The sequence below is a fragment of the Mauremys reevesii genome, linkage group 1, assembly GCF_016161935.1.
Source record: "Mauremys reevesii isolate NIE-2019 linkage group 1, ASM1616193v1, whole genome shotgun sequence".
NCBI classification, from domain to species: domain Eukaryota; kingdom Metazoa; phylum Chordata; order Testudines; family Geoemydidae; genus Mauremys; species Mauremys reevesii.
Window position 1 is genome coordinate 85,054,365 of NC_052623.1, and position 24,209 is coordinate 85,078,573.

General features: G+C 47.7%; 1 protein-coding gene across 11 annotated transcripts in view; it reads right to left on the minus strand.

The window, feature by feature from the left end:
* The window catches only part of MYCBP2 (MYC binding protein 2), a 432,876-nt gene extending 408,981 nt beyond the window's left edge, over window positions 1–23,895 (minus strand). For 5 of the 11 annotated variants that reach the window (XM_039512057.1, XM_039512192.1, XM_039512052.1 and 2 more), the window contains exon 1: window positions 23,094–23,895. In XM_039512057.1, the coding sequence (XP_039367991.1) occupies window positions 23,094–23,389 (296 nt within the window). In that variant the 5' untranslated portion in view covers window positions 23,390–23,895. Of the gene's footprint in view, window positions 1–9,254; window positions 9,293–23,093 lie in introns of all 11 variants that reach the window. The other 6 variants (XM_039512444.1, XM_039512268.1, XM_039512067.1 and 3 more) reach the window with 3 other exon arrangements.
* Between the last annotated feature and the right edge of the window lie 314 nt (window positions 23,896–24,209).

The window sequence follows — 24,209 nt, forward strand, 5'->3', positions numbered from 1 at the left end:
TTTTTCTGAAACTGAATTACCAAGCACCATGCACATCTATGGTCTATCTATATTAGGTATTTATATGTCCATCATTATCATAGAATCAGAGCACCTCACAATCTTTAATGGATTTATCCTCACAATAACCCATTGGAGTAGGGAAGCATTATGATCCCCATTTAACCCACACAAATTGGATGTACAAGTAGACTAAGCAAACTTCCTAAAATCACATGAGCAATCCATGGCAAAGTAACTCAATCCAAACCAGTTACCATATTATTGGACCATTCTTCCTTCTTTATGTTGCTGTAAATAAAACAGTAGACAAAAATAAAATGTTTGTAAGTAAAATCAATGGATGTAAGGCAGGAACAAAGCACTGTGAAATTTCACGGAAGCAGAATCTCTAGTGGGCTTAGAGATAGTGGATTTCCTAAGTCTAAAACTGAGCAGCCCCCATTATCTACACATACAAGGGCAATCCCTCAGTAAATAATTGGTGAATATGAAGCAAATTCAGAATTTTTTATCTCGACGTTCAGTTGTTTTTTGTTTCCATATTCAGTTGTTAAATCTACAGTCTACCTAAAAAAAATGTTTCAAGGACCATGGATGTTTTTGGTCTTTCCTGTGAAACTTTCACCATACTGAAAGGCTAGTATAGTAGAACCCCAGAGTTACAAACTGACTGGTCAACTACACACCTCATTTGGAACTGAAAGTACGCAATCAGGCAGAAGCAGAGACAAAAGAAAAGCAAATACAGCACAGTACTCTGTTGAACATGAGCTACTAAGAGTGTTACCTTTTCCATAATTGGTGTTCTTCAAGATGTGTTACTTATGTCTATTCCACAACAGGGGTGCGTGGTCACCACGTGCATCAGTGCCAGAAGTTTTTCCCCTAGCAGTACCCATAGGGGAGCACCCCTACCAACCCCTGGAGTGGCGCCTCCATGGCACGGTATAAGGGGTGCTGCGCGTTCTCCCCACCCTCAGTTCCTTCTTGCCAGACAACTCCGACAGTGGGGAAGGAGGGCGGGATGTGGAATGGACATGAGCAACACATCTCGAAGAACACCAGTTAAGGAAAAGGTAACTCTCTTTTCTTCTTTGAGTGACTGCTTGTGTGTATTCCACAATAGGTGATTCCAAGCTATATCTGTTGGAGGTGGATAAGAGTTCACAAATTCTCGGGATGGAGCACAGTGTCTGCCGAATCCAGTGTCTTCCCTGGTCTGGGAAACGACAGCATAATGCAAGGTGAATGTGTGAACTGAAGACCACGTGGCAGCCCTACAAATCTCCTGAATGGGGAACATGGGCTACAAAGGCAGCCGATGAGGCTTGCGTCCTAGTCAAGTGTGCCCTCACAACAGACGGCAGAGGGATTCCCACCAGGTCATAACAGGTACGGATGCACGAGGTGATCCAGTTGGAGAGCCGCTGAGTGGAGATCAGCCAACCCCTCACAGGTTCGGCCAAGGTGATGAACAGCTGCGAGGACTTCCTGAATGGCTTAGTCTATTCCAGGTAAAAGGCCAGAGCCCGTCTCGCATCCAGCATGTGGAAGCGATGCTCTTCGCTGGATCATGTGGCTTGGGGCACAGGACCAGCAGGAAACTGTCCTGACCCATGTGATAAGCAGAGACCACCTTTGGGAGGAACGAAGGATGTGGGCGGAGCTCAACCTTATCTTTATGGAACACCATGTACAGGGGCTCGGAGGTCAGGGCGCTGAGTTCCAAGACGCGTCTAGCTGACCTGATCGCCACCAAGAAGGCTACCTTCCATGAGAGGTGTGACCAGGAGCAAGTAGATAGTGGCTAAAAGGGGGGACCCATCAATCTGGCTCTAAGATGAAGGAGATATTCTAAAATGAGCTAGATCTGGGCAGCCATGGGGGAGACGCCCTGCTCAGCCGTCCATTGGGAAAATCAAGACCACTTCGGCAAGTAGGCTCAGTGCATGGAGGGTCACTGACTTTCCAAGAGGACGCACTGAACCCCTTCCGAGCACATCCTTTCCTCCCGGCCTAACCATTGAGACGCCACGCCATGAGGTGGAGTGCCGCTAGGTTGGGGTGGAGGAGGTAAACCTGGTCCTGGGAGTGCAGGACCGAGGGGCGGCAACGGCCACAACGGAGCTACCGCCAGGCTCGTGAGGGTCCTGTACCTATGTTGCCCGGGGCACACCGGGGCAACCAGGAGGACCTGGGCCCTGTCCGTCTTTATCTTTTCCAGGACCTTGCCAATCAGCAGGAACGGGAGGAAGGCATAGAGAAACTGGCCTGACCAGGATAGAAGGCAGGCATTGGAGATGGCGCCCAGTCCCAGCCCCCCCCCCGAGATCAGAACCAGGGACACAGATGGTTCTGCTAAATCACGAACAGGTCCACCTAGGGAGTTCCCCACTCTTAGAAAAGTCTGTGCACCACCTCTCGGTGAAGAGACCACTCATGCTGAGAGGAGAAGTCCCGGCTCAGGCGACCTGCCGCGAGTTTCGGGCAGAGAATCAGGCCCCACCTTGCCTGTTGATGTAAAACATTGAGGCAGTGTTGTGTGTGAGAACCCAGACCACCCTGCCCACCAGGTGCGAGCGGAAGGCCACACACGCCAGTCGGACAGCTCTGAGTTCCTTGATGTTTATGTGGAGGGCAAGGTCCTGTGCAGACCACAGACCTTGGATCTGAACGTTCCCCACATGGGCTCCCCACCCCAGGTACAATGTGTCGGACACCAGCTCCATCCACGGGGGCCTGCCTCTGAATGGGACCCCACAGAGCACGTTCCCCAGGGAGGACCACCATCGTAGGGAGGCAATCACTGACTTGGCCACATTGAGGACCTTGTCCATCCTGTCTCTGGCCTGGGAAAACATCGAGGCCAACCAGAGACGGAGGGGCCTCATCCATGGTCTGGCATGGCGAACCACATATGTGCATGCCAACATTTGACCCAGGAGCTGGAGACACACTCTGGCTGTTGTCACTGGAAACTTTGCGACTGTGTCGATGAATGCTTCTAGGGTCTTGAACCTGTCTGGTCAGAGGGAGGCCCTGTCCGACATGGCGTCCAGGACTGCCCCAATAAACTCTATGTGCTGTACCGGGACTAATGTGGACTTGGTGTTGTTCACCAACAGGCCCAGCATGGCACACATGGACAGGAGGAGCACCACGTGATCCCGCAACTGCAACCGGGGGCTGCCCTTGACCAGTCAGTCATCCAGATAGGGGAAGATCTGGACCCCACGACGTCTGAGGTAGGCCGCCACCACAGACATACACTTTGTGAAAACCCTGGGGGCAGTAGACAGGCCAAACAGGAGGACCATAAATTGGTAGTGTTCCTGCCCAACCACGAAACGGAGGAAGCACTCGTGCCCCTCGAATATACGGATGTGGCAGTATGCTTCCTGCAAATTGAGGGTGGCATAACAGTCCCCGGAATCCAGGGAGGGGATGATGAACGCCAGAGAGACCATGTGGAACTTGAGCTTTACCATGTACTGGTTCAAGCCTCGCAGGTTGAGGGCAGGCCTGAGCCCCTCTTTGGCCTTCGGGATAAGGAAATAGCAGGAGTAGTATCCCTTGTGTTTGAACTCTGCTGGCACCACTTCCACCACGCCTTAGCCAAGGAGCCGCCTCACCTCCTGCTCGAGCAGAGCCTCATGACAGGGGCCCCCCAGGAGGGACGGGGCAGAGGGTGGTTGGGCAGGGTAGAGGTAAACTAGAGGGTGTAGCCCCAGGAGAGGGTGTTGAGGATTCATCAGTCCAAGGTCTGCCACGACCACTCTAAGAGAAAAGCACACAACCAGTTGGAGAAGGGAAGCTTTATTGTGGGTGGATCCCTGATGTGAACTGGTAGGTCGCCCCGGGCGTCCCATCAAAACTGACGTTTCCCCGCCTGTTTGCCCTTGGAGGACTCAGGCTGGGAGGCAGACCAGGACTACCTCTGCGCGTGTTTCTTATAGTTCCACAACTTTTTATAAGGGGGCTCATATTTAGAGTGGACGGCCTGGGCAGCAGCCTGCTGCAGCTTAAACTTAGGTCTAGCCAGAGCGGGAACATAGAGGCCGAGAGTCTTAGGGTATGTCTACACTACCAGATTAGTTCTATTTAACTTAATTCGAATTTGTGGAATTGACCTTACAAAGTCAAATTTGTGTGTCCACACTAAGGACACTAATTCGACTTTGTGAGTCCACACTAACGGGGCAAGCGTCGACACTGGAAGCGGTGCACTGTGGGAAGCTATCCCACAGTTCCCGCAGTCCCTGCTGCCCATTTGAATACTGGGACTTCCCTACAATGCATGCTGGGGGGAAAAATGTAATGAGGGTGGTCTTGGGTAACTGTCATCATTCAACGTGCTTTCAGACATCTCAAGGGGAGATGGAGCTTACTGACTCGCTTGGATCTCAGCGAAACCAATATCCCCATTGTTATTGCAGCTTGCTGTATGCTCCACAATCTCTGTGAGAGCAAGGGGGAGACCTTTATGGCGGGATGGGAGGTTGAGGCAAATCGCCTGGCTGCTGATTATGCTCAGCCAGACAGCCGTGCAATTAGAAGAGCCCAGCAGGAAGCGCTGTGCATCCGGGAGGCTTTGAAAGCTAGGTTCCTCAGGGAGCAGAGTAACCTGCGACTGTTCAGTTTCTTTACAGAGAAGCTGAACCTGCCCCTGCTTCAGTTACTGTTGACTTTCTTCTGCGGTTACATACCCCGTTCACCACGTTTCCCCCCTTCAAACACACGTTTAAAAATAAAGTTAATGGAACATTGTTAATTAACAACGTTTTCTTTATTAATGAATTCGCGTTAAAGGGTTGAAACAGGGACGCAGACTGTGGTGGGTAGGGTGTGCAGTGATGTTAACACCGCGTCTACACTCGAGGAATGATAGGCTCCTGCTCCTAGAGCGGTCTGCAGTGCCAGACTGGTTGTTTCAACGGACCCTGCCATCCCTCCTTTTCGGAACTCTGTGTGCGGGGGCTATGTGACCTTGTGACGGGGGAGGACGGTTACAGATTCCCCTGCTGCGTGGCTCTGTGGTCCGGGACACGGACCGCTGCATAAGTTCTGTAACCGCCCTCCCATGCCACAAAGTCACGTACTCCCCACCCACACAGAACATGGAAAACACCTCCCAGACCGACCAGGGTGCCTACTGACTGCACTGTGTGTGTGTGTGACCTGCTGTTGATCCTGCCCCCGTGTCTGTACCCTGGTAAAGGTGACTGTCCTATGCAATTAACAACTCCCTCCCCCCCCCCTTCACAGACAGTCTTCTGTAGAAAAACTTGACGGAAATAGTAATTAACAGCAAACTACTTTTAATAATCAACTACACAGTTAGGGGATGAAACTGGGATTGGGGCTTCGGTGAGCCAGGAAGGGAAGGACTTCTCAACATTTAGGGAATGAGAGCCTTCTTGTATTTGTGCACTCTGCAGGGGTGCAGTGACAGTTTTCAGGGCCCCTGTCACCCCTCCTTCTTGTTACTTTGGGTGAGGGGGGTTTGGGTCTTTGTGGCGGGGGAGGGCGGTTGCAGATACAGTGCAGGGGGGCTCTGTCCTCCTGCCTGCAGTCCTGCAGAACATCCACAAGGCGCCGGAGCGTGTTAAATTTTCCCTGGGCATTTCCTGTGTGGCTGGTCAGAACATTCAAGCTCGGACTGCTGTCCAGAGCATCAACAGAGTGGTGCACTGTGGGATAGCTCCCGGAGCTACTAAGGTCGATTTCCGTCCACACATAGCCTAATTCGACATAGCCATGTCAAATTTAGCGCTACTCCCCTCGTCGGGGAGAAGTACAGAATTTGAACTAAAGAGCCCTCTAGGTCGAACTAATTAGCTTCCTGGTGTGGACGGGTGCACGGTTAAGTCGAGTTAACGCTGCTAAATTCGACATAAACTCCTAGTGTAGACCAGGCCTTAAGCGTAGTGCGGGAGTATTTCAAGCCGTGTAATTTTATGTCCGTCTCTTCTGCAAACAGAGCCTTGCCATCAAACAGGAGGTCCTGCAAGGAGTTCTGTGCCTCACTGGACAGCGCAGACAGCAGGAGCCACAACGCCCTTCTCACGGACACCGCAGAGGCCAAGGACTGTGCAGCCATGTCTGCCGCATCTGATGCTGCCTGCAGGGTTGCCCTGGCAGCCGCTGTACCCTCCTCCACCAGAGCTTTGAACTCCTTCCCGTAATGCTCCTGGAGGGAGTCCTCAAATTTGGGAAGAGAGCCCCACAGATTGAACTCATACCACCGACCCAGGAGAGCCTGATGGTTTGCCACTCGTAACTGGAAACTCAAAGACTAATAAATTTTCCTCCCAAATAAATCCAGCCTCCTTGAGTCTTTATTTTTTGGAGTAGGGGCTGGCTGGCCCTGCTGCTCCCTGTGGTTGACCAATTCGACCACCAGGGAGTTAGGAGCAGTGTGGGTGTATAGATATTCATGCCCCTTGGCAGGCACAAAATACTTGAGTTCCACTTTCTTTGAGATGGGGGGCAAAGAGGCTGAGGTTTGCCACAAGGCATTTGAAATTTTTGCCACCCCTTTGTGGAGTGGAAGGGCCACCCTGCCTGGTACCGAGGTGGAGAAGAGGTTGAAGAGGAAGTCCGAGGGCTCCTCCACCTCCTCTACCTGAAGGCTGAGGTTAGATGTCACCCTTTTCAATAGTTCCTGGTGGGCTTTAGAGTCCTCCTGCGGGACAGAGGGACGAGGAGATGTAATCACCTCATCAGGGGAAGGTGAGGAGGCGGGTGAGGTACTTTGCGTGTCCACTGGCACCGGAGGATCCACCACATGGTCACCCTCTGGGCAAGGCACCGAAGATGCACGTCCCACGGACTCCTTCCTTGGAGGCTGGGAGAGGGAGGCAGACAGCCGTTGCAAGGCTCCAGCCACCGAGCAAGCCCCCACCAGGGGTGGTGTCAGGAGCCATGGGGTCCACTGGTATTGCCGGGAGCAATGCCGACCATGAGACCGTGATACCGACGTGGAGGAACGGTACTGCCAGTAGCAGCTGCTCTGCGATTGGCTCCAGCGGGCAGATCCGCGACAGCGATCGACACCCAGGGGTGCAGGAGCGGTGCCGTGGCGGGGTCCTGGAGCAAGATAACAAATGGGAACAGCGTCGACGTTTGCGTTGCGACTGGCTACGATAGGTCCTAGTCTCTGAGGGGCTTTGCCATCATCTGCCTTGGTCTCGACGGTGTCCGCTCCTCGAGGTGGAGCGGTGCCTGGAGTCTCTGTCAGTTGGAACCCAGCCAGACAACCTGGTTGCGGGGGGGTCGATGGTGACCTGGATGGACTACGCACGGGACAGTCGCTGAGCAGCCAACGGGGTCAGGAACATTTCCCCAACCGTGACTGGTATTGAGCCCAGGGCAATTGTGGAGATCCCAGCGTAACTTGCCTCTGGACCGTGGAGCCAGCGTTGGCGGTGCCCCTGGTACCGGCATGGACATAATGTCCCTGGCCGCTTGCAGGGCCTCTGGCATGGAGGGCATCCGGACATCTAGGGAAGCCTGCTCCGAATGGGCCGGGATACTCCGCTCGACCTGAGTCAGAGTCCTAGAGGCCAATGGGGACGGAGGACTGCCCAACATGGGTCTAGCCTCTCCCCCAGTTTTGCTTCGGTGCCGCAGTAGAGAAGGTCTCTTAGCCTTCTTGGCGTGCCCGCAGATAGGGAGCTGTGCCGACTGGTAGATGGCACCCGCGGGTTGCCGCGCACCAACACCGCAATACCCGGTGCCGACTTGGAGCAGCGTACCGGAGTCAGGGTCAACACCAACTGCATCAGGATGTCCCCAAGCCAAATGTCTCTCTTTCTCTTGGGCCAAGGCTTGAACGACTTGTAAATCTTGCAGCAATCGCTGAGATGGGTTTCACCCAAACAGCGTAAACAGTCCGCATGCAGATCACTCACTGGCATCAGTTGCCCACAAGTGTCACATGACTTAAAACAAGGGGCACGGGGCATGCCCCGGCCTGGGCACACTAAACTAAACTAAAACTAATCAAACTACTTTAACTACATGTACTAGTACACTGAACGAACAAGAGTTCTGGAGGGAAGCTGCAGACAAGCTGGAGCAGAGCAACTCCGAAGCACCTTCACTGGCAGCAAGAAGGAACTGATGGTGGGGGGAGCGCGCAGCGCCCCTTATACCGTGCTGTGGAGGTGCCACTCTAGGGGTCACTAAGGACACTCTCCTACGGGTAGTGCTAGGGGAAAAACTTCCAGCACCAGTGCAAGTGGCGAGTACACACACCCATTGTGGAATACACATGAGCAATCACTTGAAGAAATTAAGGGGAAATTTAAAAAAGCAATTTGTCAAGGTAAGGAAACTATTTCTGTGCTTGTTTCACATAAATTAAGATCATTAAAAGCAGCATTTTTCTTCTGCGTAGTAAAGTTCCAAAGCTGTATTAAGTCAACGTTCAGATGTAAACGTTTGAAAGAACCAAAAAATTTTGGTCAGAGTTATGAACAACCTCCGTTCCCAAGGTGCTCATAACTTGGAGGTTTTATAGTCTTCCCAAAGTGTTTGGTAAGAGTAAAAAAAAAAACCTTGGGACACGCTCAATAAAAATCAGAGATGTTACCTAAATTTCTAATCCATAACTTCATTTTTGTCCAATATAAGGTAAAACTGAGCATGTAAGTATCACAAACCGTTAACAGGTGTCAAGATAGAGGTGTAATTGATAGGTAATTTAATCATAGGGCAATACACAATAACCATACCTCACTGAACTAGCTATAAAACATCCCTGCTGTGACACCCACCAACCCCCAAAAAGGCTGTATTTGCAGTACAAACACAAAGCTGTCAGGAGAAAAACTATTTAAGTCAAGTGAGTTCAACATTTATTCAGAGTCCAGTAACTCTGTAGTAATAGGTAATCAAACAACAATGCTGACTCCCAATATTTTAAAACGTTGTAGATTACACCACTGTTGGAGTCTTCTTTGGCTTTAACATTTGTAAATGTTCAATTGGTTGTCAGTGCCAAGTAGCTTCATTACAATGCCTTTGATTTAACCGCAGTTAGCAAACTGAAAGAGACTTGGAGCCTAGACTCGATCATAATGGTCCCTTACAACCTTTCTACCTATATATTTGTTCCTAGTTTTGATAGTAGAAACATCTTTTGACCTAAACTTCATTGTCTCTCTTTTTGCTCTGAAAAATGGTCTGTACTGCCCTGTTACCTGATGCTGGACTACCTGGGGTTTGGTTCTCATGCTATGACTCACCAGTCATCTGGGTCTTGCTCCAAAGAGTGAAAAGGGATCTGGACAGAGGAAAAAAAAATCTTTAGGACTGGGCAATGGTATATGCCCTTTTATGATTCTCTCTTTAATTATTGTGTTGGCAAACACTCTGTTTTACCCAAAATAAGCCACTTAATTAAAAAAATTCCAAATCATTCCGTCATTTAAGTTTTCCAGTGTAGTCTGTCTGTCTACATTGGTGTTAAAAATGTATATTATTTGAAACAGACTGCATTAAGAGTCCTGTATACGGCAGTTGTATGTTTAGTAATAAAAAACAAACATGAGGCAGGTACAACGTGACATTTCAAGGGCCAAGAATACATTAATTTTTAGAAGTATCTAACATACTACCCACTCACTGGAGTTTTATGTATTTGAAAAAAGAATTTAATGAGAAGGGAGCTTGTTGCTTGTCCCCTTTATTTTGCTAAAAATGAAGGTTCAAAATTAGTGACAGAAGGGGAGAAGTGACTACAATCAGGAGAAGAATCTGATGTACATTTTTAAGATCAATATGTCAAATACAAAATTTTCTCCTGGCCCTCATATGCAGCAAGCCTCTTCAAATACAGAAGTTGTTCTAGCTGCCTGAAGGTCTTTAAGTTTCAATTGGATTTATATTTACATGGGCAGGGGGATTTCTTGGTATTATATACAATTTCCAAATATAGGATCCCTCACTAATTTTGGTAAGTTTCTGTAGCTCAATGTCTGTTAAATGATTCCGATACACCTTTTTTATGCATGGATCTTAATGCATAATTGCAACAAGCATAAAAGAAATACTAATTCAGTGGCTCTCAACATTTTCCATACCCGGACTTCCCTTAGACCCCTCCCTCCAAGACCTTCCCTCCCATTTAGCAATATAAGAAGGGCAGAGTGGTCATGATTCCATTACACCTGTTTGTGAGCCTCAGGTTAAGAACCCATGTCATGCTTTGCTCATGGAAAGAAGCATTCAGAACAAGGTAATGATGGTCACCAAAGTTCAATGGAAATTCTTGACTCTTCTCTGATCTCAGACACGATCCAAAACTTTGACACAAGAAAACCAACAAATCTGGTTTAGAAAAGGAGCTTCCGTGTGTCAGGTGGGATTGTACTAAGGTAACTAGCCAGAGCCGCAGCCTGCAGCTATTCTTAGCGTGCTAGTTCAAGCAGAGTTGGAATGTCTGTCTACCTGCACTGGGAAGTGCCCAAAGCCATATACAGAACCAATATCATCTCCCTACTCTTACTCGATATCCCCTTGCTTATATATCCAAGTATTACACTAGCCCTCTCAGCTACAGCATTACACTGGGAGCTCATGATTAAGGCTCAGTGTTTGTCAGAGGTCACAGACTCCGTGACTTCTGCAGCAGCCAGTGTGGCTGGTCTGGGAGCCACCTGAGCTGCTCAGGCAGCTCCTGGGCCAGTCGCATGGGCTGCTATTGGGGCAGTCTCGGGGCCCCCAGCAGCAGGAGTTTGGGTGAGGGAGGGCTCAGGGCTGGGGGTTGGGGTGCGGGGCTCCCCATAAGGACGGCAGGAACTCCCCTCCCTCAGCTCCTATCTTCACATGCTGCCCCTGCCCACAGACACTGCCCCCACAGCTCCGATTGGCCGCAGTTCCCAGCCAGTGAGAGCTGCAGAACCAGGGCTTGGGGCGGAGCAGAGGCAACATGAGCAGCTAGGAGCTGGAAGTCGCTGCTTCCCAGAAACCAGGTAGGGAACCTGCACCACCCCATGCGCCCTCTCCCCATCCCCTTAGTGAGGGGTATATAGTAAAAGTCATGGACAAGTCACAGGCTGTGAATTTTTGTTTACTGCCCATGACCTGTCTGTGACTTTTACTAAAAATACCCGTGACTAAAATATTGCCTTACTCATGATCAATCAGTTATCTACAAAGACCCTTAAATCCTTTTCATTGTCACTATATCCCAGGATACTATCACCCACTCTGTAAGTGCTTTGCATGTGGATATATTAAGAATGTATATATGTTTCAGAGCCGTTGATAAGTAAGATCCACAGGATCTTGAATGCATATGGCTCAATGTGCTAATTAACAAAGCCAATAAAGGGGAACTAGTGGGGGGGAGGAGATCTGCAACAGACCACCACATCAAGCTTGTGAACAGAATGAGTTACATGCTAAGTACCTATCTAATATGTGAAAGACATGTGGGACTTCAATTTAGGAGATATATGCTGGAGGTCTCAATATAGCTAGTAATAAGTCAATTTGTGTTTAGATAATTTTCTAAACACAAATAGGTGTTACACCCAACACAATGTAACTATTTAGGACCTCATTATTTTGGATAAAGATGAATTAATCACTGGACTGGAAACTGCTGGTTGCCGAGGAACCGGTGACCATGACCCGTATACATTCAATATGGGCAAACGGAACAGTCCCAACCAGTTATTTACACTTGGTGTTTCCCAAGCTAATTTCCCAAACTTAAGGAAAAGTTTAGATACAAACAGGTGAATGAGAATTTGGAGTTCTTTAAGAACTGCCACGATTCCACAATCAAGGAAAGAGGACAACTTTGTCTAAAAGCTCCTCCTGGTTCAGTGGCAAATTGAAGGAAGCAATTAGGAATAAAAAAGGAACATAGTAAAAAGAAAGGCAAAATATATAGTAATAAATATAATTAGAATTATGAACAGTAGAAAATGGATAAGGAAAGCTGAAGACATCAGGGGAAAATCAGATAGGGCTAAGAAAAAGAAGCAGGAGAACTTAAGTATATTAAGAATGAAAGAAAACCTAGCAATGGTACAGGCCCATTAATAGATGAACATAGTAAAGTTGTTAATAAAGAAAAGGCAGAAATGTTCAATAAATGCAGGATGGTGTAATTTATATGGCATAAAGATGATGTAATTTCCAGTACATTAGTAACAAAGGAGCATGTTACATATATTAGGGATAAATGCTTTTTAAAAAAAAAATCAGCAGGCTCAGATAACTTGCACCCCAGAGCTCTAATGAGTTGGTTGAAATGATCTCTGGACAGTTGGTGATAATTAAAAAAAAAAAAAAAATCTTGAAATACCAGGGAAATTCCAGAAGCAGGGTGACCTGGGTAACTATAAACTCATTAGCCTGACATCAATGCTAGGCAAAATAATGTAAAGTCTGCTGCAGGGCTTAATAAGTAGAGAACAGGAATAAAATTAATGCCAGACAACATGGTTTTAGGAAAATAGGTCTTGTCAAATATATCTGTTTACATTATTTGAAGAGATTATAAATTTGGTATGATTACAAGATTATAAAGGTAACTGCACACATGTAGTACACAAACGTTTGTAAGGAGTTTGACTTAGTATCACATGACATTCTAATTTTTAAAAAAAGATCACGTTAAATGGATTAAGAACCAGCAAACTAACAGATCTCAAAAAGTAGTTGTCAAAGGGGATGTTTCTAATGGTGTTACTCAGGGCTCAGCACTAGGCCGGATGCTATTCAAAATTTTCATCAATGATCTAGAAGCCAATATAAAAATCACTGTTGATAAAATTTGCAGATGACACAAAGACTGGCACAATGCTAAATAATGAAGACAGGGCAGAGCATTCCAGGGATAGAAGACATAAAAATAAGGCATTTTTCATATCTAGATATAAAAGTATTCCTCAGATAACATAGATATGAAAAACAGAAAAATTGATTCAAGAGCTTTTATATCACTGATTTGAGATTATAGGTAAAAATACTCTACCCAGCTCACAAAAGACTTGCCTCCATTTCAGATTCTGCCTATACCAACCAACCACGTGGAGATGAGAAGCCAGAGATTCTCCAACAAAATCACCCGCATAGTGAAGGTGCAGCGCATCATGCAGAAGAACCTTGAACTACAAATGCTCACCCTAAAAGAAAAGAAGAATCTGATGGGACAAGAGAACTGGACAAGTAAGCATTCTATGGGTTACTAGTACATAAAGTATTCAGAGTCTGACCACCTGAATCATGAAGCACAAAGTCCTCTTCTGGGCTGATGTCATATGGGTAGACACTAGGGCAAAACCTTAAGTGTGATCCCTTATTAGAAGAGATGATTATTTTATAACTGTCTTGACCCCATCTCTTATCGAGTCTTGATATATTTCCTCTATTCTTAACTATGAAGAGAAACATGAAATCCCCTTGTGGGAGTCTGAAGGAGCTGGTCTTAACCGTCACATTCCATTAGTTACAAAATTAATATCTCCCTAAGTCTAACTGGACTAGGAAAATAGATCAATTTTTATTGCAGGTTACTTGACAAAAGATGACAGTCGAGCTCAGTAGGACTGACATCACTAGAATTTCAGATGGTATTACCACAAATACAATACCTCAAGACTAGAGAGGTCTGCAGGACATGGTTTCCCAAAAAGGGAAGGGTCATTTACATTGTTTTTCAAAAGCACTGTAAGTGCTATTGAAGATTTTAACACACATTAGAAGGCATACATGTTTCAGATTTTTTTTTCCCTGTAGCTAAATAAATCTGTTTTTAATAAAATGGACAAATTAGTTAATGTTAACCAAGACATTTCTTAAATTGTCATACTCTTGCTTTCCACAGCTTTTTGGTAGCTGGAAAGTACATACAGCAGACACTATAAATGCATTTTTTGTGTGATAGGAGGGGTGTTGAGCTTCCTATAGCATCAATATATAAAATTGTAAGCTATTTAAATGTCGCTATTAGAGCATGCAGAAATTAATATTACAAGTCTTCAAAAGCAAAAAAAATAATTTGAAACTGATTACTGTAACTCCCAACCACACTGCAAGGCAGGAAGAAGGGAGACAATCCACTAAAAGAATGTGAAAATGGCTGGATAACAAAAAGCAGTGTATCCCGCAAACAGATACACTGAGGCTTTCCACCTCTTCATACATTTAAGCTTGTCTTCTTTATTTCCCCTCCGTACAGAATTTTTTTAAAAAGAAAGATGCTGATACAAAAAAGTAACTCTTATTTAAAAGATTAGGTAACAATCAGAGTTTAGGGCCAAAAGGGACAACCAGATCATCTAGTGTGACCTCCTGCATATAACAGGCCACCAGCACCCCATAGCACTCATATACTGACCCAATCATCAGTATCTTCTAATGAAAACAAGCCTCCAATATTAAGGAAAAAACTGATGTATCACAATGTGCTGTTCACAATACTTATCACTCTTCAAAACAAGATATTTCACTCGACGATCTTTTCAGTTAGTATAATTTACAACACACATTGGGAGGGAAAAACTCAATTTTAATACTTACAAAATACACTGTTGACAAAACATACTTCCTCAAAGCAAGTACAGGGAAAAAAAAAAAAAAAAGACCGCTGCACAAACTTCCCTATCCTGCCTCACTTGCATGCCTCAGCAGTAACTACAGAGAGCCACCTTGAGAAATGAGAAGGCAGTTTGCTCTCCCTGTCCACTCCTTTACCTCACAGACAGCAAACAAAGGCAACATGTCACCACTTAGCAACATGAACAGGTAACTGAGGGCTTGTCCTGAAACCACCGTCTCATTTTAAATTGCCACGAAACAGCTGTCAAAGTGAAACTACTTTTGGTCACTTCCAAAATAAACTAGCTTTGAACTAGAGTTTAAACACAAATGGCTTTACATATCCCTTTATTATTAATCTAACCCAGCAGTTCTCAAACTATGGGTTGGGACCCCCAAGTGTGTCACAACCCTATTTTAATGGGGTTGCCAGAGCTGGCGTTAGACCTGCTTTGGGCCAAAGCCTGAGCCCCAGTTCCACCACCCAGGACTGAAGCCCTCAGGCTTGGACTTCAGCCCTAGGCGGCAGGGCTCAAGCTTTGGCTTCAGCCCTGGGCGGCGGGGCTCAGGTTACAGGCCCCTCATGCAGAGCTGAAGCCCTTGGGCTTTGGCTTTGGGCCCCCCAGCCAGGGCAGTGGGGTTCGGGCTTTGGCCATCCCTCCTGGGGTCACAGTTATTTTTGTTGTCAGAAGAGGGTCACGGTGCAATGAAGTTTGAGAATTGCCGAAAATCCCTACACAATGCAATTTCACCAAATCAGCTCATCCCCTCCAAAATAAATGCTTCCTGTCTAAAATTTAAAATATTTTAAAGAAAGTGTTAGGAATCAAGACTACAAAAAACAGACTTTTGCGTTTCTAGATTTCTAGTCAGGATTGTTCCACCTCTTCATGTGCCAAAACTAGATTCTTCTAATTTCCAAAGCTCCATATATAACCTCTATATTCCCACTGTCAACCCAACACTTCAACTCATATTTTTAAAATTACTCAATACCTCATTTCATTTTGAATCACTCATTGAGCAGTTTATCACTTTAAACTGCTTTGACTTCAGAAGTAGTTATTCAAATTATGATTTTCTACATCCCCTTCCCTCAAAGCCCCTTTCCAACATTTACTAAATTTTACAATTAATCAGTTTACTTGATTCCTCCACTACTTCAGTCACTAATGTATTTTTAAATAGCACGGTGTATCAACTTTTAAACTCTTAAGCCTTGTCAGAATTTCTACCACCCACTTTTTAAAAGTACACATCCTCTTGTAGTACATCTTGTGCACTAGTGTAAGACAAGAAACAGGACTAAAAAAATAAATGCATTCATCTACTGATGAGGATTAACTAACATCACAATAAAATGAAAAGATTAAAATATAATATATAAAGTTACAATTAAAGAGTCTGCTACTGTATCACTGATTCTCAAATATTCAGAAGTTACACAATTTGTTGAAAGTCTCATCTCTCTCACCAGAAGTTGGTCCAATAAGAGATATCATCTCACCCACCTTGTCTCTCTAATATCCTGGGATCAACACAGCTACAACAACACTGAATTCAACAACTTTTGTCAGTTTCCAATAAAATACAATTATCAGTGTATAATGAAATGTAAATTGGTCTAATAGTGTTAAGCCAGAAAAATAAAAACTCTGAACAGGCTAACCCAGGGGTCGGCAACCTCTGGCATGCGGCTCGCCAGGGCAAGCACCCTGGCAGGCCGGGACGGATTGTTTACCTTCCACGTCCGCAGGTTCGGCCAATTGCAGCTCCCCGCTCCAGGCCAATGGGGGCAGCAGGAAGCAGTGTGGGCCAAGGGATGTGCTGGCCACAGCTTCCCGGCACCCCCATTGGCCTGGAGTGGCGAACCACAGCCAGTGGGAGCCCCGATCAGCTGAACCTGCGGATGCGGCAGGTAAACAAACCAGCCCGACCGGACAGGGTTCTTACCCTGGCAAGCCGCATGCCAGAGGTTGCCAACCCCTGGGCTCGCATATCTTATTTTACAAAAGGAATGGAAAATGTGGTCATACAATCAGGGCCGGCTCCAGGCACCAGCTGAGCAAGCTGGTGCTTGGGGTGGCAGATCCTAGGGGGCGGCATTCCGCCCAATCCTAGGGCGCTTTTTGTTTTTGTTTGTTTGCTGCTCTGGCCGCCCTGTAGGGGGTGGAGGAGGGGAGCGCCCTGCAGCAAACTCGGCAGGGCAGCCCGCGTCCTTCCCTCCCCGCCGACCGGAGCAGCGCAGAACCCTCCCGGCAAGCAGCGCGGCAAGCGGGGCCGCGGGGTGAGCTCCCCGCTGAAGCGCTGGCCGCCCCCTTCTCTCTCCCCCCCCCGTTCCTCCCCCCAACTAGACCAGGCGCGCACTCTGCAGCACAGGGAGTCCCCTGGCTCCGGCCGCTCTGTGGGGGTTCTCCCCCACTTTGCTGGCCGTGCTGTTGTCCCCCCCCCCCGCTTTGCCGCTCCAGCTGTGCCATGTTTTTGTTCCCCCCCTTCCCCCTGCTTTACTGCTTCGGCCGCACCGTGTTTTTGTTGTTGTTGTTGTTGTCCCCCCCCCCGCTTTGCAGTTCCAGCCACGCCGTTTTTTTGTTTCCCCCCACCCCGCTTTGCCACGCTGTGTGGGGTTTTTTTGTTGTTTTCTTTTCCCTGCTTTGCCGCTCTGGCGCAGCCCCCCACCCCTTCTTTTTTTTTGCGCTTGGGGCAGCAAAAAAGCTAGAGCTGGCCCTGCATACAATGCATGTACTTTTCACAAGAAACACCAGTGTCTCACTATGTTATTATTATTGTTGTATAATCTATAATTCAGTCCATTATTACTGGCTAAATATGACTCATATTTTCAAGCTGCATTATAGCACTGTAAGCAGTTCTTAAGCAATGAAACTAAAAAACTTCTGAATCTCAAGGTAAAAAGCAGCCTAAAGTTTTCAAAAATGACAGGTGGTGTTTGGCTTTTAGTGTGAAAACAAGCAGAAGTTTTCAAAGTCTGAAGGTAGTAAGCATCTTTGTAGACATTCTTCATCAAACTGCGCGGAAGTGGGGGAGGGAGACAAAAAAAACCTTGTAATAGCGGACAACTTGATACAGAGGATGTGCAGATATACATTAAGAGGGTTGGATGTGCTGATCTAGCAGTATCCTTTGGCAACCAACCCAAAGAACTGATTCAAAACCAAGAAATCAGCTTATTTTCATTAAGCAGTGTAGTATGGAGGTACAAACACAAGGAGCAGGAAAGTCCAAAACTGAGGGAAAGACAGCTATAGATTAATGTTAAATTAATACATTTTATAGATAAGGCTGCGAGACTGTCACAGAAGCCCCCAGCAGGGTCCTGGGCACCCCCACCCCCCAGCGGGGTCCCTGGACTGCCCCCCCAGAGCACCCATGGCCCCCCACCCAAGTCTTAGTCACAACAAGTATTTTTAGTAAAAGTCATGGACAGGTAATGGGCCTGTGAACTTTTGTTTATGGTCTGTGACCTGTCCATGAGTTTACTAAAAATACCTGTGACTAAAACATAGCCTTATTTATAGAAAGTGAGTCAAAACTTAACTGAGCTTTTAAAAAACTAGATTCACCTTTCAATAATATGACTAGATCACAGGTTCTCAAACTGTGGGTCAGGACCCCAAAGTGGGTCGCAACCCTGTTTTAATGGGGTTGCCAGGGCTGGCTTAGACTTGCTGAGGCCCAGGGCCAAAGCCCAAGCCCCACCAATGGAGACCAAAGCCCAAGCCCTGGACAGCGGGGCTCAGGTTACAGGCCCTCCACCTGGGGCTGAAGCCTTTTGGCTTCAGCTCCCCCCCCACACTACCAGGAGCAGTTGGGCTTGGGCTTTGCTCCCCTACACTCCCTCCCTGGGGCAGTGGGGCTTGGATGGGCTCAGGCTTCAGACCCCCATCCTGGAGTCATGTAGCAATTTCTGTTGTCAGAAGGGGTCGCAGTGCAATGAAGTTTGAGAACCGTGGGCAAGAGTATTAGAGAAGGTTTCAAACCACAACAGCACTGTTTTTATGTTTCCTAATATTGTAGTAATCATAAAAATAGAGGTTAAACTTAGATTTACCAAAGTTCATTTGTCTTTTTAACTAATCTTAGTTTAATTCACTATCAAGAAGTTTGACACTAGTCATAGCACTATGTCAAATTCTTTAAAAAGAATTTGTCTAATGATTTCTGATAATGGTGTATACTAAAACATTATTGTTAAAATACATAAGAAATATGAAACATCTTTACCTCTGCTTCAATACCTATTACTGAACCTTTTCAGCATGTGATACATCACTCACTACTTTTAGATGACAGCTAGTACAAATAACCTCTGAGTATACATTTATAAATTCTGTATAGATTATTCAAGAATCATATATTTAACTTTGCATTGGCAGTGCTTGGTCAATCTAATATCGCTTTGATTTCTAACTTTTCAAAACAAAGTAAAAAGCAAGCTTTTAGCATAAATCTGACTATAACAGAGGCATTACTTACAGCTTCATTGTTACAATTGAGTTTAACTGTGCACTTCAAAAAAGATTCAGTATCTCCACTCCATTATGCAAGAAAATTAGCATATCATGCCCCAAATTACAGTATTCTCTGAATACAGAATGAAATTTCTGAGAATTTACAAGTCAACTCCTAAATTTGGTCATAATTTAAACTATCTGAAATGGGTCCTTTAAGAAATTACTTACCCAAATGATTTTAATAATGGAACTGCAGGCTTCAGTTAAAAACTCACATATAGTCTATGTTAACTTAATTACACCCTAATGCAGTCAAAGTTATTAACTACTGCATCTAGTTATAACTAGTGTTGGATGAAAAATGGATACTTTTTAGCAAATATTTTAGAGAAAAATTTTACCCTGTTTTTAATCAAAAACATTCAAAACTCAATTTTTCAGCCAGCTCTACCTATGACTAATAATTTAGAACAGTATCATTGGGGTAGCCGTGTTAGTCTGGTTCTGTAGAAGCAGCAAAGAATCCTGTGGCACCTTATAGACTAACAGACGTTTTGCAGCATGAGCTTTCGTGGGTGAATACCCGCTTCTTCGGATGCAAGCCGAAGAAGTGGGTATTCACCCACGAAAGCTCATGCTGCAAAACGTCTGTTAGTCTATAAGGTGCCACAGGATTCTTTGCTGCTTAATTTAGAACACACAACTATTCTGACAGTGGTAACTCAGACTATCACCACTTTTCTTCTACAGAGAAATTGCATGCCACAATTATTTTGGTTGTAATGAGTTAGTTGTGAGAGAAAGACTGTTTTTTGGGTCAAGAGTTCTGACTGGGAGATTGCTTAGCTCTTGTCACTGCACTGGAAACAACTGTGCCTGCTCTTAAAAAGCATGGATGACACTAGCAAATAAGGGGTAAATTCAGCAGTACAGTACTTTATAGTTGCTTACAGTGCTCCAGTGACAAAGCAGCTGTAAATCTTATTGACCTGACTAATATATTCTGGCTTCTTTGTGCTGCTCCAAAGTGATTCAAAGCAGTCAAAACATACCAGTGAATCTGGCCTTAATTTACAATTTAAAAATAGTTTAAGACTGATAGAATACACATCTTGAACTCTGAGAAACCACAAGATATCATCTTTAAGGTTCATGCAAGACAGTTTTATTATTTTAAAATTAAAAATATGTTAAACCAAAGTTCAAAGAGAGAGGACATAACTGGAGTTTAAGAGTAAAAGTCATGGCAATCACTGTAATAATTCCAAAACCAACCATTATAAACCTGAATTCAGAATTAATGTTAAGCTTAAAGGAAATCCAAAGGTTTTAAGGTGTGGAAACATACAGTTGAGACACCCGAACAACTTTAACTCTACTCTCTCATGACACCTTGCATTAACCATATAATTAAGACTGAACCTGAATTTCCTAGGATGAATGTTTGTAGTCCCTTAACAGGTTAAACTGATTTTTAAGGCTCATGATGAGAAGAAAATATTAAACAGAGAAACATGGAATCACAGAATTAAAGGCATAACAAGAACAGCAAGATTTTCACAGATGCCGTCTGAAATATGACAGTTTCTTGGTTATACAGATGGGACAGAATGAGATGGTGCACAAAAACACACACTAAAGGTCAGGGCCCAGAGACGCATACTGGCCAACAGATAAATCAGAAGGTTGCAGTATTCTTGTAGTTTGCAAAATTACTTCTCTCATAGACACACTGGCTACAATTAATTATTGGATTCCGTGTGCTTTCGAAAGGGGGACATAATCTGAGTAAGTAAAGTCAAACTGTAAAAACACTTAATTTTAATGTTTCACCAGCATTTACTTGTCAAGGAGTTGATTCACAGAGCTAATATTTCTCTTGTGACTGGCTCTGCTCACACTATGTCACAACTTAATTCAACTCAAGAATGTGAATAAATACAGCACCCTTCCACCTCCTGTGTTTAGGAAGGCCTCCAAATGGAAACAGGTGAACATGTCACTGAAATCCTCAGCAATCTCCAAGGGTAAGCGTGAAAGATGAGGGCAGACCCTGCTCACCGGGAAGGTGAAACCAAAGGGATTCATTGCAACAACATTCGCCCTTGTTGCGCATGAAGAAGCAGCCACCGGGGGTCCCCCACTGTGACCCAGCCTGGGGAGAGGTGAGCACCCTACTCGCTCCTGCCCCTTAGGTCATTTTCATGTGGCAGCCCCAACATCCAGTTCCCCAAGAACTCACTGCTGAATCTGAGCACAGACTCCACAGCTGTCATGGAAGCAGTAGGGCCTAAGCTGTCAGTGTGCACATTAACGCCTATCCCCTTCAGAGTTGAATGGGAAAATCAGGCACTGCAGCCTCCCTGTGCAAGATGCAACATTTGCACATCCCTAAACTGCAGCCCATGGCAAGAAACAGCCACGTGCAGGGTCAAAGCTACCCTAATCCCAAATGTGTCTGTATGTATTTTGGTTGGACCGAGCCCCATTCTGCCCCACCCCCAGTTCTGGGAAGTAACCCACTGCATACTGTCTCAGCAGCATCTCAGCAGCCGCTGCCACCATGCACTGACTCCCACTCCCAGGGTTAGAATGGAAGGTTAGAACCCAGCTTGCACCAGCCACCTTTTCCCCAACAGCCCCACAGGGTTCTGCCTAACCGACCCTGGAGCCCACATGGGACCCACATCTGGCCTCCCCTCTCCCCACCACTGCTGCAGATTGCCTCATGCAACCTCACACAGCTGCTGCCAGGCAAGATGGAGTATGTAGTGTGCCTGTACCCCCATCCCATCTCCCTAGCACATCACATGCTCCAGGTGCTGCTGCTGGGAAAGAAGACAATCTGGTGTGATACCCCCCACCCCGATCCTGCACCTGCTCCACCTCTCCCCACCCAGCGCATTACAGACCATGGGGGAGAGCACCTGTCTAGGATGAAGAGAACAGGTTGGAAAATGGGCCTCAAAGCGGGGACAGGGGCTTGGGGGAGGGGGAGAGCACGATACCTGGTGCAAAGACAGAGTACCTGGCCCAGGGTTGCGGAGGAAGCAAGCTTAGATGCATAGGTCCCCAAGGAGGCGCCATCTTGCCTTAAGTCAAAGTACCTGGGCACAGAAACGGCCCTGGGAAGAGAACAGTGACTGGGGAATGAGCACAGTACATGGCAGACTAAAGCTTAGATGGAGGGCCTCACACCTGCCCAAGAGCCAAAGGCACCAGCTGTTTTATCTGCCTGGGGGTTAGAGAGTAGGTGCAACACATGCCAAAGTGGATCCAGTTGAGGAGAGTACCTTACCTGCCCCAGAGAACTGGGTAGAGCAGGATTCACATTAAGCATCCAGTGAGCTGGCTGGCAAGGATTACATGTGCTAGCTTGGTAGCAGAGGCAGGGTAGATAGAGAGGGTAGCAGCTCAGAGACACAGGGATGGGCAGAAGAGATGGGCACGTTACCTAACTGGGAGGTCCAAGTGGTGGTACATTAGCTGAGTGCATTGCCTCAATTTGAGGGTGTAATATCCACATGGATGATCTCAGTTGCAGGCTGAGTGCATTACCCACCCAGGTGGGGAGACAGCAAATTAGACATGCTACCTAACAGAATCACCCTGCCACACGTAGTCAGTAGGCCGGGTGATTTGTTTGGGGGACTCCAGCAAGGGAGTGAGCTCTGTTCCCAGGTACCCACCCCCCTTGGAGGAATGTAGGAATGGTATTTGCATGGATGCTCTAGTGAAGGAGGCATTACCTACCCCAGACCCTCAGGATTTTGGGGTTCCTGGGAGGCTGGGCGCTACCTGCCCGTTGACTCCGGACGGGCGCATGGCGAGTGGGTGCGTTACCTGCCCAGGTGGGAAGCCGGGGGTTCCCTCTGCGGACACCCTAGATAGCAATGGGGGTACATTACACCACCCTGAATGGTCGCATTAGTCCTCTATCATAGGACCGCCCTGGCAGCTAAGGAGTAGAGTGCATGACATGCCAGGGAGCTGCCTACTGGCTGGGGGAAGGTTGTCCCGCTTGGCCCGGGAGTGGGAGGCCTGGGGGTGCGTTACCTGCTCGCGTGGCTTCCCGGATCCCTGTCGCTCAGCGCCGCCGTGTAAACCTTCCGGTATGTGTCTGCCAAGGCCCGGCCCGAGAGCAGCAGCTGGTAGCGGTCCCTGCAGCCCGGAGGTGGCGGCCCCGCCGCCCCTGGCAGCGCCCCGAGCCCCATGGCTGAGCCCTCCTCGGACCCCACGGCCCCCGCCGGGCAGGACCCGCGGGAAGAGGAGGAGGCGGAGAAGAAGAAGCCGCCCTCGGCCCCCGTCTCGGTGGCGGCGGCGGCTCCTGCGGCGGAGGCGGCCGCGCACATCCCTCTCCCCGCCCCCTGGCGGCTGCGCTGCCTCCCCGGCGAGACACGGACACAGGCGGCTCCCGCTGCCTTCACCGCCGGGGCCCGGCCATGGGGAGGCCGCAAACGCCAACACCGGCCGCGGCGCTGCTCCCCCACCGGGGCCGGGGCCGCAGGGACACCTCTGCCCCCCGCCGCCGCCGCGGCCTCCGGCGGGAGACCCGGCCGCGCAGCCCGCTCCTGCCGGCGCAGGCCGGTCCCGGCAGGGCCGCGCTGGGGACCGGAGCGCGCTTGTGTATCCGCCGGGGGCTCGCTCGCTCGCTCGCGCCCTACTCCCGCTGCGGGGGGCGAGGCCGGCGCCGCTTCCCCTCGCGGAGTTTCTCTCACAGCCGCCGCCGCCGCCCTCCGCGCAGCCGCTTCAGCCCCACCCCCTCCGGGTGTCAGACACACACACGGCGCGACTGCGCAGGCGCGGCAGAGCCCTCAACGCCCCCTCCCCGGGAAATCCGGGAGCGAGCCCTTCACTTCTCACCAGGCTGCCGCGCGCTCGCACCTGCTGCACCAGACACCCGGCTCCAGCCCCCGGCTGCCGCCACCCTGCAGCGCCGAGCGGCGGACATAGGGGAGGCTGCTGCTCGCTCGGCCTTCCCCAGCCCTGTGCGTACACGTATGCAAGTGCACTCCGCTACATGCACAAAGCACGCATCACACTAATGCCTGAGGGCCCTAGCAGATCAGGGCTCAATTGTGGTCGGCACTTTATAAACATGCAGGCACGGTATGGCAAATTCTAGCAGTGGGGACTTCAAGCAAAACACCAAATATTACAAGATTTGGCAAC